General features: G+C 39.1%; 2 protein-coding genes across 4 annotated transcripts in view; one reads left to right on the top strand and one right to left on the bottom strand.

Annotated features, from left to right (window-relative positions):
• The window catches only part of LOC139948057 (pre-mRNA-splicing factor ATP-dependent RNA helicase DHX16-like), a 90,577-nt gene that overhangs the window by 65,936 nt on the left and 6,908 nt on the right, over positions 1-17,733 (top strand). Inside the window, exons 1-12 of one of the 2 annotated variants that reach the window (XM_071946062.1) lie at positions 9,916-10,017; positions 10,857-11,094; positions 11,608-11,748; positions 12,644-12,738; positions 13,828-13,999; positions 14,600-14,772; positions 15,145-15,268; positions 15,468-15,608; positions 16,208-16,291; positions 16,749-16,949; positions 17,129-17,239; positions 17,351-17,466. In XM_071946062.1, coding sequence (XP_071802163.1) covers positions 10,891-11,094; positions 11,608-11,748; positions 12,644-12,738; positions 13,828-13,999; positions 14,600-14,772; positions 15,145-15,268; positions 15,468-15,608; positions 16,208-16,291; positions 16,749-16,949; positions 17,129-17,239; positions 17,351-17,466 — 1,562 coding nt within the window. In that variant the 5' untranslated portion in view covers positions 9,916-10,017; positions 10,857-10,890. Of the gene's footprint in view, positions 1-9,915; positions 10,018-10,856; positions 11,095-11,607; positions 11,749-12,643; positions 12,739-13,827; positions 14,000-14,599; positions 14,773-15,144; positions 15,269-15,467; positions 15,609-16,207; positions 16,292-16,748; positions 16,950-17,128; positions 17,240-17,350; positions 17,467-17,733 lie in introns of those variants that run through there. The other variant, XM_071946063.1, reaches the window with a different exon arrangement.
• Positions 4,822-9,727, bottom strand: LOC139948294 (microtubule nucleation factor SSNA1-like). 2 transcript variants are annotated; one of them, XM_071946405.1, is made up of 4 exons: positions 9,601-9,727; positions 9,083-9,282; positions 8,101-8,167; positions 4,822-6,487 (listed from the first exon to the last, which is right to left on the bottom strand). In XM_071946405.1, the coding sequence occupies exons 1-4, from the start codon at positions 9,650-9,652 to the stop codon at positions 6,444-6,446; spliced, it is 363 nt and encodes a 120-aa protein (XP_071802506.1). In that variant the 5' UTR covers positions 9,653-9,727; the 3' UTR covers positions 4,822-6,443. The 2 variants fall into 2 exon arrangements, with proteins under 2 accessions (XP_071802506.1, XP_071802507.1); XM_071946406.1 differs by having other exon boundaries at positions 4,822-8,167.

Here is a 17,733-nt window from a genome sequence, read left to right as displayed (position 1 = left end):
CCTAAGAAAACCATCCAAACCGTAAAAGTTCTTATTTATGGACGTTTTTGTACAGATTTTTTAAGTTGTTTCCTAAATTTTGATATTTTAGGCCTAATGTTGAAAACGGGTTGAGTTTGACCTTTTAACTGACGCGCAAACTCCTATGTATAGATTTTGAGAACCATTGTTGTGTTACCAATGACGTCATGTTTGACATTTTACTGTGAAGGTGTATAAAATAAAATACATTTCACACCTGTCAATTTAAAGTTATTCGGAGATTTGCAACTTGTTCATATTTTCATATGGAAAATAAGTAAATCTTAATTTGACCTTGGAGTGTCTTTTAAATTCAGGAATGTGGTTTCTCAAAGATCTTTTGCTTATTTCAAGACTTCTAAACACACAAGTTTTTCTTATGAAAGGTATGTGCGAAGCAGTCACCAAAAGAAATGTAGAAATAAGTCTCTATCGTGTCCAAGATGAACCCAGTCCAAACTGATAGTGATGAACATTCTATTAACCTGGTGTCTGTCCTTTGATGAGATAGACTCTGCTGGGGTCGAAACGTCTGGTCATTGACTATTTTGTTCTACTTATACTATGTCCTTTTGGTTGGTAAGCAGTTTGTAACAGCGATTTCGGTTGTAAGTCATAAATTGCTAACTGAACTTGGTATAAAATAAAACTTTAAAATAGCCTAGATGGGTAAAAACTGCTTGGAATACAAAATTAATTTAAAATTTACTTGATTTTGAAAATGTTATTAACAAAACAGCTACGCTCTAGTTCGGACTGTTGCCGAGGTGGCTCTGGACAGGCCTCCAAGCCACTCCAAGCAATTTGTCCAACTATCAAATCTCATCGCTGGTGAAGTACCCTCAACATAAAAAGCTATGTGGAATTTATACCACAAAAAGTACAAGGTCTATATTTGAACTAGTCTCTACATGTTTGCCGGTTAACATTTTTGTGGTTATGAATTTTTACTAAAAGATCAAAGAGGCTGAATAGAATTTTAAGCAAACCAGACTTTACAATGGTGCTGTCTAGTGGTTACAATTGGTTGGTTATTGTTACCACCACCTACTTAATACAATCGTAGAATGTCGAGCAATAATATAATATAAGGGCTGGTACTATAAAGGGGCGCCAGGACCTATATATATCGGCCGCAAACTATTACAGTGTTAAGAAAAGCATTCCTGTGTTTTCTTTATTCCTATATAGATGTTTTAAATGTTGACATTTTGAAGTAATTCAATTTCATTCTTGACTTACTTTCAAACGTGGATTAGCAGAAGACGCATCGGAATGCTGCCCAGCCTGCTGTCCACTCCCCCCTCAATTGTTCACACTTCCGTAATTTTCCCCAAGTTTTTATTGCAATTATTTTTTTTGTAGTTAATTACCAAAGGTTTATCGTGACATTGAACCAAAATAATAACTTCAACTTTTGATAGAAATTATATCAAACTTGAATTGACTTATTTGGTTTAACTTATTTATCGCTGGGAAGGTGAAACTCATGGCAGAATTTGCCCTGAAAATGACATCATTATAAATTTCCCCTTTTAGATCGTTGAGCTGTTTTTCTTCCATTCAAACCTAACTCCTGACCCGCCCTTGTCAACAAAAGTGTGTATTTCCCGGTTCATAATCTCGATAATAAACATTTGGACAAAACCATGGGTTGATTTGTTCACCTTTGAAATCGTGACAAGAAACAATAGCTGAAAAGCAATGGGTTTTTATGGGGTAGTTTTTTAATCAACACTTTACAGACTTGGGAACTACACAGTAAACTTAGAGACTTTGATATCGAACCATTCATGTGCATTATCTCATTTGGGGGAATCCCCTCCGCTGGTTACCACTGTCACTGCGATCGGAATGCCACCACAGGCTAACACTTTCCCTTCATTTCCTCCACTTTCATTCAAAACCAGGATTTACCTTTGTCACGTAACAAACTTACTCACTCTGTATCCTGATGGAGATGATGCAGTCACAAAACTGAACAACTCTCCAACAAAATAATTCCCACCATGAAATAAATGTTTATTGAATTGATTTGAATTGACAAAAACATATTTTGTTATGTGATGAGCAATCCAAAACAAACCATAAAATTTACAAGGATGTTGGAGCACACGTGGGCGTTGATTAAGTACATCAGAAGTAGTCCTAGCGGATGTAGACGTCAAGGATGTTAAAATGTCTTCCAATTTGCACAATGACTTAATCAAAGGACACTCATTAAGAGTAAGTGGTTGATGGAATGATTAATGTGTGTTCGTTTCAGTTACGTAGGTTTATGGTTTACGTAGGCGTATTAAAGGAAATGTACCCCTGCTTAAAAACGTCACCTGCTTCACAGATTGAGAAAATATAGCCCCCCCCCCCCCCCTTCCCCTTGCACCTTCCCGGATATTTGTATGCATAATATTGTCAAATTTAGGTGCTGAGCTCACTCAAGGGATGTGGCTCAAATATTTACGTTTTCGAAATCATAGCTCCTGTATATAGGCTTCGGTAGTAGGCTGTGTACAGTTAGATCATTCAAATAATCAAAAGTCATTTATAGAGCGCCAAAATATAAAGTTTGCTCTAAGGCGCTGAGTCACAGATGAAAATGTAGTAAGCCTTCTGGAATAGATTAGGTTGAAGTTAGCCTTTTGGACATGCGAGACGGCTGGTCTGCGCGAGACTTCTTCTTTGCAACTGACGGCCAGGCCAACAAACCAGGGCGTAGTTAGCCCCACAAACCAGGGATAAGCTAGTCCCACAAACCACGATGCTAGCCCCTCAAAGCAGGGCTAGACGGTCGCACTGACGCAACATTTAATGCAATAAAATATAATGATGTCTTCCAGAAACACAAATGCTGCCCTCTGATTCGTGTATAATGTTTAGCCACTTCAGATAGTAAAGTTTATTCTTTTACAGAACGACAGGTGAGACTTCCTATGCGTTATTAAAAGAGAATAGCTTCGCATATTTTAAAAGTTCACCAATGGAATTCCTAAATAGATTGCCGGTGGCAACCTCATTGGAAAGCAACTACCATACAAAATACACAATCACAAATAAATAGTTTTAGAAACCTCAATGCTTTTATAAACTCAAAGACATTGTGTACAATTTATTCGTCTCCGGAAAATATTAGTAGACACAAAACAAATATGAAATATTGCGGTTTCTTTATAAGATAACCTTGTTGCGTCTGGCGAAAACTAAATGGAAAAACCCACAAGAAATCCACAATTAACACTGAATTAAAGTTCACTCAATTTATACTAAGAGTTCCTGTAACCACAAGCAGTCTAAAAGTGACAGTTATTGCTCTAATTTGAGATTAATCAGTTGAATTCGTCCACCACGATAAAGGCTCGATGGTGGTAGGAATGTACCGCTTTGTTCCCACCCATTCACACCAGCTCTTCAAAGCAAACTAATCGGAAGAAAATCGATCACTCGCTGAAAAGAAAATTACCTGTGACATTTAGCCACACATAAAACATATTGTTGTGACCAAAAAAAGAGAGTGAATAGACGTACCTAAAAACTGCACTGTAATAACCCTGTTTTTTTGTATCCTTGTATGAAGGGCATAGTTCGTGGGTGTACTTGAGTTTGAAACCTGTTTATTTATTCAGGTGAGAATCTTAAATTGTACGCTAAATATGTAAAGAATTTATGTTTTTTAGGAATGTTTTTCGGTTTTGCTTTTTTTATCATCAAACATGTGGCCCGAGTGTAGCTACAGCTCAAACTTGTTTATTTATTTAAGGTTTGGAGAAAAAACACGATTGTTCGGGATGAAATCGTTTTAGTAAGAAATGATAAGAAACGCAATTTTTTCTTTCTTTTTCACAGAAGCTTGTTGCTCAAACCGCTCGTGTGACCACTTGGATCTGAACAGTTGTTTATTGACATTACAAGTGATTGTTCGATTATGTTGAAAATAGGTATTGTCTATTAACCCCCTACAGGTTCTGGCTTCAAAAGTTCCACTTACTTTCTCCCCCCCCCCCCCCCCCCCCTTCCCTCAATAATGTAACCAAAGTTAAAATTCTAGCCTAACATTCCAACCGGTTTTAACATCAAGCATTTTCTTACAGGTTTGATGTTGTTCTGACGTGAAAATGTGTGGGCTTGTACTTTATCTAATCGCTACACGAAGTTTTCTTAACAAAAGAACACAGGCCGTGCCCTTGTTCCTTGGCGATTTGGGGAACCCAGTTGTTCACAACCAATAGAACGTATACCAAAGTCCAATAACAACAGTATTATGTGTGTGTGGAACTTATACAATTATAGAACTGCCATCCACACACACAAAAAAAATCCAGATTTCTTTTTAAAGGATTCCCTTTTTTTGAACCGATTTAGGAAGAAAAAAATCCTCATTGAGAAGCACTATGATTGTGGCAATTTTGATGTACAGAAAACAAAATTGCCATCCGGGTCAGGTACCAGTGTTGGACTTCTGTTAGAGTGATAAAGGAAATCACTCAAGGGTGTTTAATTAACCCTTAATGGCAGGAAAGTCGTTAGCTTTATTCCAATGCTTGAAGTGGAACCATCTAAGTGACTATTGTCTAGAATTATTTGGGTCCCATTAGTTACCCACTAATTGGTTTATAATTAGCTGACCGTTTAGGGGCGTTGCAACACCTCACATACACTTTATCATTAGGGAGCAAAAGCCAATTTTAATACCTTTTTCTTTAAAAAATAAAACTATTTAAAATTTATAAATGTTCTTTTCCAGATAATGTTTACATGTCCAGCTATTGCCTAAGATCCATCACACAAACCAAAAACAAAAAAGAATCATCAAAATTCTTCTCTCTCCTTTTATTTACAAAAAGTTCAAATAATAATTCACTTTTCCTTATATATTTACAATCTATTTTGTTTAACTTTTATTAAACAGACCTAGCCCAGTTTCATATAGCTGCTGTAAAGCAGATAATTGTGCTAAGCAACTTTGTGCTTAAAACATTTAGCAATACATGTATACCAGTCAAATATGAAGTATGTGACATGGTATTTTGGCTGGTAAACTTATTCTGGTAAGCATACTTATGTTTTGCTTAGCTACTGTTGTGCTTAAAAGCAGCTCTATGAAATTGGACCTGTCTACATGTATATAACATATCAAGTGTTTTGACATTAAGCTTTCTCATCAATTCCTCAACTGGATTTTGAATCCAAATGACCTAATTTCCTGCCCCCTCCTTGGTATTTCACTATTTTGCCTTGTACAGACAAAGTATTGATTTCAGAGAGGGAAACAGATCCAAATTGCTGATAAAATAAACAAACAAATATCAAAACCCTCTTTTTTTAAATGGCGTGTATGTGTGACTTTTCCCAATTGTCACAGAGGAAACATTTTGATGAACAAAAACTGCAAGTAAATAACACGCTCACTAATAATAGTAATAACCAGTTTTTATGATAGCCCTTTTCAGACCCAGGGGGGCGTCTCAAAGCGCTTCCAACCTTATTACCCCTGGTCACTGGGCCTGAATTCATTCCTTAAGTATGCTTGTCCTAAAACATTCTGGGCTTGAATTTGAGGGGGAATATCCACAAATCTAATGGGCCGGTAGCTCAAATGTTGACTAGACCAGAATTTTGTTTAATTTGTTAGAAGAGCACCAAACTTTAGCTCAGGTGGTGTTTCTGATCAGCAGAAGGTGGGTTTGAATCCCGGGCATGACACTTGTATCCTTGAACAAGATACTTTACCATATGTACTTGCTTTGTCCTTCAGATGGGACATTAAAGCATGGAGGAAGATTAAAGGAACACGTTGTCTTGCCATGGATCTTGCCTTGCCTTGGATCGGTCGAGTTGGTCTTTGTAAAGCATTTGAAGCCGTTTGTTATGAAATGCATATGGTTAGATAGATTATTTAAAAGTAGAATATAATGATCCACACAAACATGCCTTGAAATTGCACGGTTTTCCTTTTACGTCGTAAAGAGCCAAAGTCGGCCATTTTGTGGAGTCAAAAATGGCTGACTGTGTTTGTACGCGATTTAAAACGAAACCGGTGCAATTTCGAGCGATACTAGAGTAGATCATTATATTCCACTTTTAAATTATCTATCTAACCATATGCATGCCATTTCATCACAAACAGCTTCATACGCTTTTCAAAGACCAACTCATCAAATCTAAGGCCTATCCCAAAACACTTTCTTATCTTCTGTTTCTAGTTTCCATACAAGCACCCTTGTTTACAATCTCTCTCAGGCTAGCTACAGTAATTAAGTCCACTTAAGAAGCATCCTTGGTTTCATTCCCAAAATAAACAATAATAATAAATCCTTCATGGGGGAAACAAAACAGTCTTACATAACAGGACGTCCCGCCTCCTCCCTATGTCAAGTGACAATCCACTTCTCGGAATGAAACCCCTTTCCCAGCGACGTCAAACGTCATCACAGACCGATATGACGTACGTACATCGGTAGCACACCCCACACTGAAAGTCATTTATAGAAAATTTATTGATTTGAAATGGTGTTATGCATAGATTTGCGGAGGTTTTTAATTGACGGAAGCCACACCGATGAGCTGATGTCAACAACCACCCCCCTTCTTTTCTATTGACTCGTCTTCAATTAAATACGTGTTATGATTGATGAAGGCTGGTCTATAAATATGACCGTTGTACTGGGTTGACAATGTTTACATATCAAAACCGGAAACTCATTGATGTAACGACCACAGAGCTTACAATCTACGTAGGTCTGTAACTCAATTAAAGCCGGCGTGAACAGATATAATGAATCAAAACTCTCTATTGATTCAATGGCTTGTTTATGGTTAGCTTTGTATGGTAGACATGGGTCTAAGGTAATGACAATAATATATATTTGGTTTGCGGTATCACAACTCATCAGCCTATATATCGACATTTCATTTTCTAGGTAGCAGGTTAAAAAAAAAAACCTGGGTGGTTTCCCCTGGGGTTTCTTTCGGAGTATTTTGAAATTGTCATTCAGTAGTGAGAGAAAAATATTTGTTCCTCTTCCTTCTATTGGTGTTTTCATGTATACTGCCCATCATGTAACCAACAGAAGCATCGAGAATTGAGGAAATAACGCATGTGAATGGTTTCATATCCATAGGCAGTATTTTGAGAATGGTCTTTGGGTACGAAAACAATAATCTAACAATAGCATTGTACTAACAAAGAACCAAAACGGATGTGATCTATTTGTAGGCTGTGATGCATCTCACCAACAGAGGGGGCTATTCCCTCTTTGGTACATAACTGGTTTGTATGCAATTGTTTTGTTGGGTACTTCTGAGCCTTCAATGTAAACCACTGCGGTTTAGAAGGATAGATAAACTGTGCCAGCCAGCGATATGATGTGGTTAATGCATTTAGACAGTACATGGTTAACCCTCCTACTGTTTTGACCATTTAATATCATCTACTGTGGTTTGACATCTCATGAAGCTCACATTGTTACATGAACGTCTGGCGCCTTACTCATTTGTTTTTTTCTTTTTTCTAAGCAATATTTACTGCTAAACAGCTATATAAAATTAGACCTGTGCAGAGGAAGGGTGTAAAATGGTCAGCCAAATTCTGGAATCGGAAAATAGTACCAAGAGTAGGAGGGTTAATTTATAAACAGAGTATTGTTACAGACATCTATACAGTATTTTTTGTACATAGTACTACAAAACTGTTGTCCCTTCATGACAAACTTAAATACATAACTGCCAAAAACAAAGGCACTTTATCGTTACATAATTTTATAATCAGTGGCTAAGCCGGAATAGACCTTATGCATTGACATCATCAAGCCGCACTCTTAGAGGTAAAACGGTGACGAAACAATCGAAACACACAGATTTGTTCGCGCGGCACACAAGATTGGACAATTAACAATCTCCTTTTGTACCTCTGGGTGAGGGCGCCCTACTGAAATTACGCCATGCGCATAAGGTCTATTATACTGCAGAGGAGGAAATCTTTGGAATCTCTTCGAAACAACTAAACACTGCCCTCATTGTCCCCCTAAACTCTGCCACTGACCGAATGCTATGATGCTGATGCGTTGTTTGCGAAACCAGGCACACCTTTGTCTTTGAGAACAGAAGCTTCCCTTTGTAGAACGTTGAGTAATGAATGCGAGCTCTCTATGATCTGTGGAGAGGAAAAACACTAGATATCAGCAAAGACATTGGTGCTACATCCAAAAAATATTGTGTAATTCTATAGACGATGTGACCTATGTTTGTGTTCAAACTGCCCTCTATTGACAAAACACTGTATATGTCATGTTTCGCCGGGCAAAAAGACGCGTAGTCATGGTAAGATTGCATACACTTGCTAGCTGGCTGCCCAAACACAAAGGTTTTGATCATAGATATGCGCACGAATCATGTTATGGTTTTCGAGTGACGTCAGAGGTCACATAGTCAATAGAAAAAACTTTGGTTGCAGCTCTCGAAACTTCAATGTCTGCAAGCCTCTATCTTCTCTACAGATACTTTCATGGTAAATGTGCCACCAGTGTGTCCGGCGTCCGACCTGGTCCCTCCTTTCGAGATGTTTAAGCGTGAAACCAGGCATTCTGGTTCTTCTAACTCATACACTTTCGCTATACTGAGATTAGGTAAAAATAAAAATAAAAGCCATTTCAACAGCTTTACTGCATCTTTTCATCAATCTAGACTGTTTGAGGAGGAACATCAATTCCTACCTTCAGCTCTCCCAAGATCTTTTCATCTTAGATGTTTTCTTCTTGTAGCCCTTAACAAGAGTGACTGTAAGCCTTTTGGCAAACACGCATAGTTTGGTTTCTTTTAAAGTGTAACCAACAATGTCGCTGGTTTTGATTTCACATAAAGCCCCACTACTACTTCTCTTGGGCAATGGCGGCCATTGCCTCAATGTTTTTCCCTGATAAGGGCAACGCTTCCAAGGGAAAACTTGCCCTGCCCTAACAATGTCTCAACATCTTGTTTCAAAAAAGATGTTTTTAACAAAATAGGTTCAAAACTCGCTCTAGTCAATTTGTCTTAGTTCAACCCACAGATTAATATTATTATTACAAACCTTCATATAGGCTGCTTCTGTCTCCGCTATCGTCTTATCATACTCATTTCGAGTAGCTATCTTCTTAGCCAGACTCTCGTTGACCTTAGTGAGTTTCTCGGTCAGGATGCGGATATCGCTCTGTATCTTCTGCTTCTCATCCTCCTCAGTAATGATGAGTTTGTGAAGACCGTCTCGCTTCGTGCAAAGCTCCTCAATACCTGTTTAAATTAAGGTCCAGGTAACAAGGTTTACGTGTTGTATTGTTTACTATGCACGCGCTCTTTTATAATTGTTAAAGATAGGATAAATGGCGCTATATATGAATGTTATCCCTAAAATCTCCCAAATAATCTGTTCAATTCCAGAACAAATCCATACTAGCCCCCCCCCCCCCCTACTCCGCCCACACTACTGCCAATGCACATTATGACATAGTGCACGTAGAAAAGCGCACACAAACACATTTTTTGTAGCGGGTATGTAGAAGAAATATCATCGAACTAACGTTGAAATGTCCGGTTATCAAGTAAACTTACATTTTACAAGTTCATTATTATACGACTGTAAAGCTGCTCCTTGCTGCGACATCGCAGTAAATCAGTGGTTTATCACACCAACAAAATAAACAAAATCAAGTCCAAAATGCGCCAATGTCAACCTCTAGCCCAAGACAAGTGAACTCAATGTAAGGATGACGGTGGAAAGAGCGCGGGTACAGCACAGCGACACTGACCCCTGGTAAATTGACTGGTAGACTGCAAGTGTATACGCAGTCATAATGCATACGATAACCAGCGCCATTAGTTTCCCATGACTACTTCAACCTCGTGTCCATTTTGGATCTTTTTTCATTCGACCAAAGATGGCGGCGCCCATGAAACTTGAGATTTGATTGCCAAAGCAAATCACACATTTGAGAACACGTACTTTCAACGTAGGAGCGTAATGAAAAGGTTTGAATTATTTGTAAATTGAGAAATGACTACTGGCACTGCTGGATTGTTTAATTCGGGTTAGGGGGTCCTATTATCTGATTATTAAATTTGTACTGCGTGGTTCGTGGAATCCCCAAATTTGAAATTAATTAATGAAAATGAAATTGAAAGTTTCCCTTTTGCCTTTTGTTTTGTTTGTCTTTTTTTGAAAGTTTCTGTATTGATTTTTGTTTGGTTGGTGGGGGGGGGGAAGAAAGATTCTTAAAAACTTCATTGTTTTTAATTATTTAATTTAAATTAAAGTTAAACTAGATCTACCGATATCGTGCAGGAAAAGTTTTGTGCGAGCGACCAATCGTGCAGGAATGGGTTTGCGCGATCAACCGATTGTGCAGGAATGGGTTTGCGCGATTGACCGATCGTGCAGGAATGTTTTCGTGCGTTCAACCGATTGTGCAGGAATGGTTTTGCGCGATGGACCGAATGTTCTGTTCCAAATGTTGCGTGATCGACCGATTGTTGCGCGATTGACCGATTGTTGAACAATTGACTGATTGCTGCGCGACCAATAGATCTTTCAATAGCGCAGCACAGCGGTCGATAGCGCATCCCGATCAGTTGATGGCACAGATTGACCGATCGCGCCCAACATATACATTTCTCAAAAAAAGATAAATTTGTGGCTAAATTTAGAAAGCTAAACATTATTGGCGGATACTTACATTTACAAGACAAGCCATCTAATGCTGTTAAATTCCTTACAACTTATTTTATGTAAAGATCTTTAACTTAATAAGAAGTAGTTATTATTTTTTTTATTAAGTAGTAAACTTTTCTTAATGTTGTGGTCCTTACAGTATCACTCTCTGATTCTGACGACTTTCCATCATCATGGCCAGTAAGGAAGTTAACCTCTGGGTCCGAGACAGCCTTCATGACATCCTAGGCATCAGTGATCACTACATAGCTGATTACCTCATCGGACTTGCTGGAAAGGCAAGCAGTGGAGGGGACTTCATCCGGAGGATTAAAGACACAGGAACGATCGATGTCAATAAATCCATCACAACATTTGCTCAGGAGCTGTTTGAGAAGGTGATAAAAATGTTATACATGTAGTTCTTAGGAAATGAGTTAAACAGTTGTTCTTTATTGCGCTGAACACGGGCAATGGTGGGAAGGAAAATAAGCTCAGAATGTATTTTAGCACGGATAGAAATTGAAAACATTGAAAAACAAAAAGTTGAGATACAACATGCCCGATATTCTTTCATATTTAGTCTAATTTCCGATTTGTTTTGCCCTTGGGAAAAGTAAAAAATAATTGTGATTAAATACCCTGAAATATCTATTAAAACCTGCAGTCTGTGTACATGTAGGTCAGCACTTGTTTTGATAAAATATTCCTACTTTTTTCCAAAGACCAAAATATCATGCCTGAAACAAGTAGTCTGCCTCGTCGCCGAGTAAAACAACAATGGTGATATGCACTGAGGTATAAAATACTGAGCGCTTTGAGACACCCATTTTGTTTGATAAAGTGCTATTATAAGAACTGAGTATTATTAATAATGTTATTTTATTTTGTTTGTTTGTCTTGATAAACAGCTGCCGAGGAAGACATCAAGTAGGGTGTTGAACAGAGCCAAAGAGCAGGCTGCCATAGCGACTACTAAACACAATCAGAGTTATGCTCTGGTATCTGACGATGATCAGGATATTACTGTCACTCCAACATCTCCTATTAAGGTAATGTATGAAAGAGTGGCGGCAAGGTCAAACTTAGTCTTGTTAGGGACCTTGTCAAAATGAGTCTAGGACAACCAGCGGATAAGTACCGTCCGGGAAAAAGTTTTTTTTACCCGCCATTAATTTATCTTGTTCAAAATTGGGTGTCAGAGAAAATATGGGAGAAGTTCACCACTCCTGGGGTTTTAATTTTTTACAAAATATACCACATGGACTAAGATTACTATCTACTGGAAAATGAGCTGGGGTTTTTACATGGCTCAGTAATGTCCTTAGTGCATCAGAGTACTGTGCGCCTTTCAGCGAGTAAAGCTATGTCTGTCGTAGAAATACATTCCGATGCTAAAACTTGATGTTGGATAAGTTTGTTTGGGTAGATGATCTTCCCATCAAGGGAACTCGGCAAACTCCCACAAAGGGATATAAACACCAAGCTGGCAACAGCCAATCTCTCTCATACTAACATTGGTTTAACAGCTATGATTATGAATTGCACAAATCAAGAAATTGTGATTCAGTAACTAGATGACAATATTTATTCTAGTCATTGTGAAAATCAGCGGTTAGCGTGGGGATTCGAACCCACAACCTTGTGATTGCAAGTCTGCAGTCTATACACTTGCTAAGTGTATTTCAAATACCTGCCTTGGATTAATTATGACACAACCGCTTGTTGTGCACTCATTTTCCCAGACTTGGCAACTCTTACAAGCATTAGAACTCCCTGGACCAAGCGCTATGAGCATCACTGTGTGACTGAATTGAGCGATATATAAGAAGCTACTAGTAATATTTGTATTATTACAGACCCTCTTGGGAGTGTTTCTTGTGTTCACTGATATTTATAATAACATCACCCTCTCTGTAATTCTCATCTCATTAATCTGATTCACAGAGAAGGGACAAGCGTGAGAAGGGAAACAAGAGGAAACATCTTAGGAAGAAGAAAGAGGAGAGCAGTGAAAGCGAGAGTGATCCTGAGCCTGAAAGGTAAGACGCTGTTATTCATTGAGAAACTAAGACTAAAGCTGTTAAAGACACTGGACACTATTGGTAATTGTCAAAGACCAGTCTTCTCACTCGGTGTATCTCAACATATGCACAAAATAACAAACGTGTGAAAATTTGAGCTCAATTGGTCATCGAAGTTGCGAGATAATATTGAAGGAAAAAACACCCTTGTCACACAAAGTTGTGTGCTTTCAGATGCTTGATTTTGAGACCTCAAATTCTAAATCTGAGGTCTCGAAATCACATTCGTGGAAAATTACTTCTTTCTTGAAACTACGTTACTTTAGAGGGAGCCGTTTCTCACAATGTTTGATACCATCAACAGCTCCCCATGACTCGTTACCAAGTAAGGTTTTATGCTAATAATTATTTTGACTGATTACCAATAGTGTCCACTGCCTTTTAGCACAGGAGGGAGCTAAGCTTAATAAAATTATGCTTTCCAGAACACACATTCAACCATTCCACTATCTGACCATTCAAAGTCATCCACTGTGGTTTTGAATGGTTAAGTGTGCCAACCTGCAATATGATATCGTGTGGCAAATGCATCACCACAGTACACACATGAAGGATATACATAGTTGCAGTCTTTGATGTGCCACCTTTTTCCTCATTGTATGTCGAAGGCTTTGAAATTTGCTCTTGAAGGGGCACAGTAATTTTTCTCTGGTATGGGGCAATTGGAATTGGAACCTTGCAAAGGTCCCCCAGCAAAAGCACAGGCACCTAGGCATGGCTGTGGGTGCCCTGTATGCTTTCAAGGCCTGGTGTTGTGCAATGCAGAGCGGAGGCACTATTAAGAAACACTACTTGGGTGGGTAGGGCTTAACTGATTTGGCTATCAAACTGATTGGTCTATCAAGCTGAGGGACACTCCTGATCTGTCAACATTCAAACGCAACCTCAAGACTCATCTGTTCAATTTGTCAGCTTGCTAGCACCTGGGGCGCCTTTGAATGGTTCTATTCCAGATACTGTGCGCCTAATAAATTGTGTGTTGTTGTTATTATTGTTATTACTACCGAACATGACCAATGTATTTCAAATTATTTTTCCGTCTAACAGATCCAGCAAGAATGCCAAGCGAGACGAGGACTCGGACTCTGAGTCCGATGAATGGGACCGAGAGGAGAAGAAGAGATTGCAGGATCTGGAGGAGAGGGATGCCTTCGCTGAACGACTTAGAAACAAGGACAAAGAAAAAACCAAGAGTGTGACGGACAAAGGAAATAAAAAGGTATTAGCTCTCCTACATTGGTTGAAGTTTTATTTATTTTAGATTACTCCTTTTGTAGTAAAAGTAAAAATCAAATTCAGCAAATGTTATAGCAGGTTTTTTTTTGTGTTTCAAGGAACTGAAAAGCATGTTTTATTTTTCTTTCTAGTTGAAAGTAATTTCATGTCATTGACGTCTAGACTAGTTTACTGAAGTTCTGTCATTTAGAAGTTTGGTTTTGAATCCAGGTCTGGCTGGCCATTGGGCTTTTGTTCTTAAAGGCAGAGTATGTTTTGGTCATTGAGAGAAAAACCTTAAGAAACCAAATGTGCTCTCTCTTGCTCAAAGATGAAAGGGAAAAGAGAACTGTTCAAAGGTTGTGGAATGCGGACACAAACTTTTTTTTTTACAGAAAATATGCAATAAGAAAGTTGCATCAAGCTCAAGTAGGGTTGAGGCCACACTTGCATTCACTGCAGTAAATCTTTTTTTTGTGGGAGTGTTGGCTCTTAAAAGAGCCAGTGTGGTCTTGATGTTTCGAACAGTATATTCTGCTCGTCTTCAGGAGAAAAAATAAAACAAAATAAAAAATCTTGTGTTGTTGACATTTCTTCATCCCAGGCTTATGAGGAGGCAAAGAAGAGGCTTGAAATGGCCGAGCAGGACCGGAGAAAGATGGTTCCAGATCTGAGGAAAGAATCAAGACGAAAATACGTCAAGAAGCGAGAGGAAGACAAGCTGGAGGAGATTGAGGCAGATATAATTGATGAAGAATATCTTTTCTCGTCAACGGAGTAAGTAATCGCCAGCTAATCATGGATGTTTTTTAAACTGTTATTTTGGAGACTGCATACCAAGCATGAAGTTAATCCCAGAATGAAGCTGACTTCTTTAATAATACAGATCTTTCATGAGTTCTTAATCACTAAACTTATTAGTCACATCAAGAAACCAGAAATAAAAGGTCTGTCGGTGCAGAGTTCAGACCACAGTGTACAGCAAATATGAATTTGCCACTTCTTGAACTTACTCAACTTAAAAAGATCACAGGAATTCATAATCAGTAAGCTTTTAGGCTAAAACTTATCAGAGATGATTTTAACCCCTACCAATCCTGTATAATACCTTTGATTTGTTTTCTTTTTTTGTGTGCTTTACATCTGCAGCTTAACCAAAAAGGAAAAGCAAGAGTTAGAATACAAGAAGCGTGTATTGAAGCTTGCCAAAGATCATAAGAAGGCTGGAGACAAGCAGAAAGAAGGTCGTTACTACATGCCTAAAGATGATGAGGTTAGTTGACCCTCTTTCTAAAAGTGGGCGTATCTAGAATTGGGCTTAGTTGCCCCTTACTAAAAGTGGGCGTTACTTCATGCCTAAAGATGATGAGGTTAGTTAACCCCTTGCCAAGAGTAGCTTTTAGCTTTATTTGAGGCAAACTTTCATTTTATAAAATTATTTGAAAATGACTTTATTTTTCTTCTTGCGTTAGAAACCATCAGACAAGTATGTGGAGCCACTCTTTGATGAGATGGAGTTGGCACCGAGGTCTGAGCAGCAGAGATGGGAGGAAGAACACGTCAAACTAGGATCCTTGAAGTTTGGGGCTAAAGATGCCAAACAGAAACACAAGGTAATCAAAACTTTAGTCAATGGTATTTTGGGGCTCTAAGCGTACGCATTCCTGAAACCACTTCAACTCCTTCAGAGTATGCAGCACTGGCAGCCAAATGGCCACACAAATTGCTAGTTACTCATACCAACAATTTCTGCACTTGCAGGGACCCACTTACTCTTTTATAGCTCTCTTACGCATTTATAGCTAAGTGCATGCTCAAGGACCCAAGTGCAACAACCAATGCTTAAACCCAGATTCCATCAACTCGGCCATCGGAACATGAGAGTCTACATGTATGCGCTGGGCCCAACTTCATAATTAATTTAAAAAAAATTGTAGCTTCTTATATAGCGCACATGTCTGTCACCCAGTGACGCTCCTGGGCTGTAACATACAGCTTAAGCAGAAAAAGTAGCTAAGCGCAACAAACATTGGCTTACCAGAATAAGGTTACCAGCCAGACTAACTTGTCACATGTACAATTTATGACTGGTATCCTGCTCATTTCTACTAAGCAGAATATTGTGAAATTGGGCCTGGAGCCTCAGCCACTCTACGCTACTGTGCATATATATCTGAATGTTTACATTGCTGTGATTTTTCTTTCCTTGCAGGCCAAGCAATATGATTTAGTTGTGGATGAGTTGGGAGAGATTGAATTTGTCAGCGCAATGCAGATGCCTGGAACTGGTGATAGGGTGAGTACATTGAAAGTCTTCTTGTTGTGTCCATGCTGCTCAAATCCTTTCCTCCAGTTGTTGGCACACTAAAGGGTAGTGTCAGTAGCCTTAGCCAGCTCCAGTAGGAGTTGGGGATGGAAGTAGGGGGCTGGTAGGAGATGATCCATGGTCTGCCGTTCTCCACATTCACAAGTGTCGGGACCTGCAGTGTATCCCCTCTTCACCAGGGGAATCTATAACTCCAGGGGTTACCAAAAATGCTATTACCATCCATTTCAATGTACCTCCTAAGGTCTGGGTCCGAGTGTCGGACCTTTTTGTCAGCGGTGACTCTCACCCCTGTAATATTTACTCCCTTACATTTGAACTTGTTGGCACTCTATGATGAAAATGGTGATGAAACGACTGGTCAACTCACTGGGAAATTTCATAAAGAGAAAAAGTGTTAACACTAAACTTGCTTTTTTATTTTCAGTCCCAGTCCGAACCAGAGGTGCGTGAGTTATCAGCCGCTCAGAGGAAGAAACAGAGTATCGCAGAAACTCGCAAGCTTCTTCCCATCTTCAAATTTCGGGAGGATCTTCTTCAGGCCATCGAGGATCATCAGATATTAATCATTGAAGGGGAGACTGGATCCGGGAAGACAACACAGATACCACAGTACCTGTTTGAAGCGGTAGGTCGTGGGTTCAAATCCCACCCGAGTAATATGCCTGGTTTTTTGCACTCCGGTGCTTAGAAACACCAGAGCTTGAGTCCGGTGTGCTTGACCGCTTGACCAGGACACGCCATATGCCATAAAGCTCTTCTTGTTTTTACATCATGAAGGTTTTTTGTTTTTCACTTGTATTTTAGGGCTACACTAAAGATGGAAAGAAGATTGGATGCACCCAACCAAGACGTGTTGCCGCAATGAGCGTGGCCGCTAGGGTGGCTGAAGAGATGAGTTTCAAGCTTGGAAATGAGGTAAGAAAATAAAATAATAATAATAAGACATTTTTAAAGCTACTTATTCTGAGTAATTACCAATAGTGTCCACAACAAGTAAATTACTTGGTGAAATTTGTTCCGTTTCAGGTTGGTTATAGTATCCGATTTGAGGACTGCACATCGGATAGAACCATCTTGAAGTACATGACGGATGGAATGCTCCTTAGAGAGTTTCTTGGTGAACCTGACATGGCTGGCTACAGGTAAGATGTATTAGAATCTAGTCAGGTTTGTGGTAACACATCATCATCAGCATCCTTGGAGGGAATAGTACAAGCAGCTTTGATGAAACGGTGCTAGGTTGCTTTATGTCTCATGGGTTGTTGAGTCTCGTTTGGGTTGAGATTTGTGTCTCGAGTGATGGTTCCTTCTGCCGCAGTTTGGATGTCCGCCAGGTGCAATATGGGTTGATCAGGTGTACGCAAAAAGTGACAAGCAAACTGAAGGCGTCTCTGCATTGCAGTTTGAGA

This window comes from Asterias amurensis, chromosome 15 (assembly GCF_032118995.1).
Source record: "Asterias amurensis chromosome 15, ASM3211899v1".
NCBI lineage: Eukaryota > Metazoa > Echinodermata > Asteroidea > Forcipulatida > Asteriidae > Asterias > Asterias amurensis.
The sequence above is the reverse complement of the archived record's forward strand: the minus strand, read 5'-3'. Positions and strand labels throughout refer to the sequence as shown.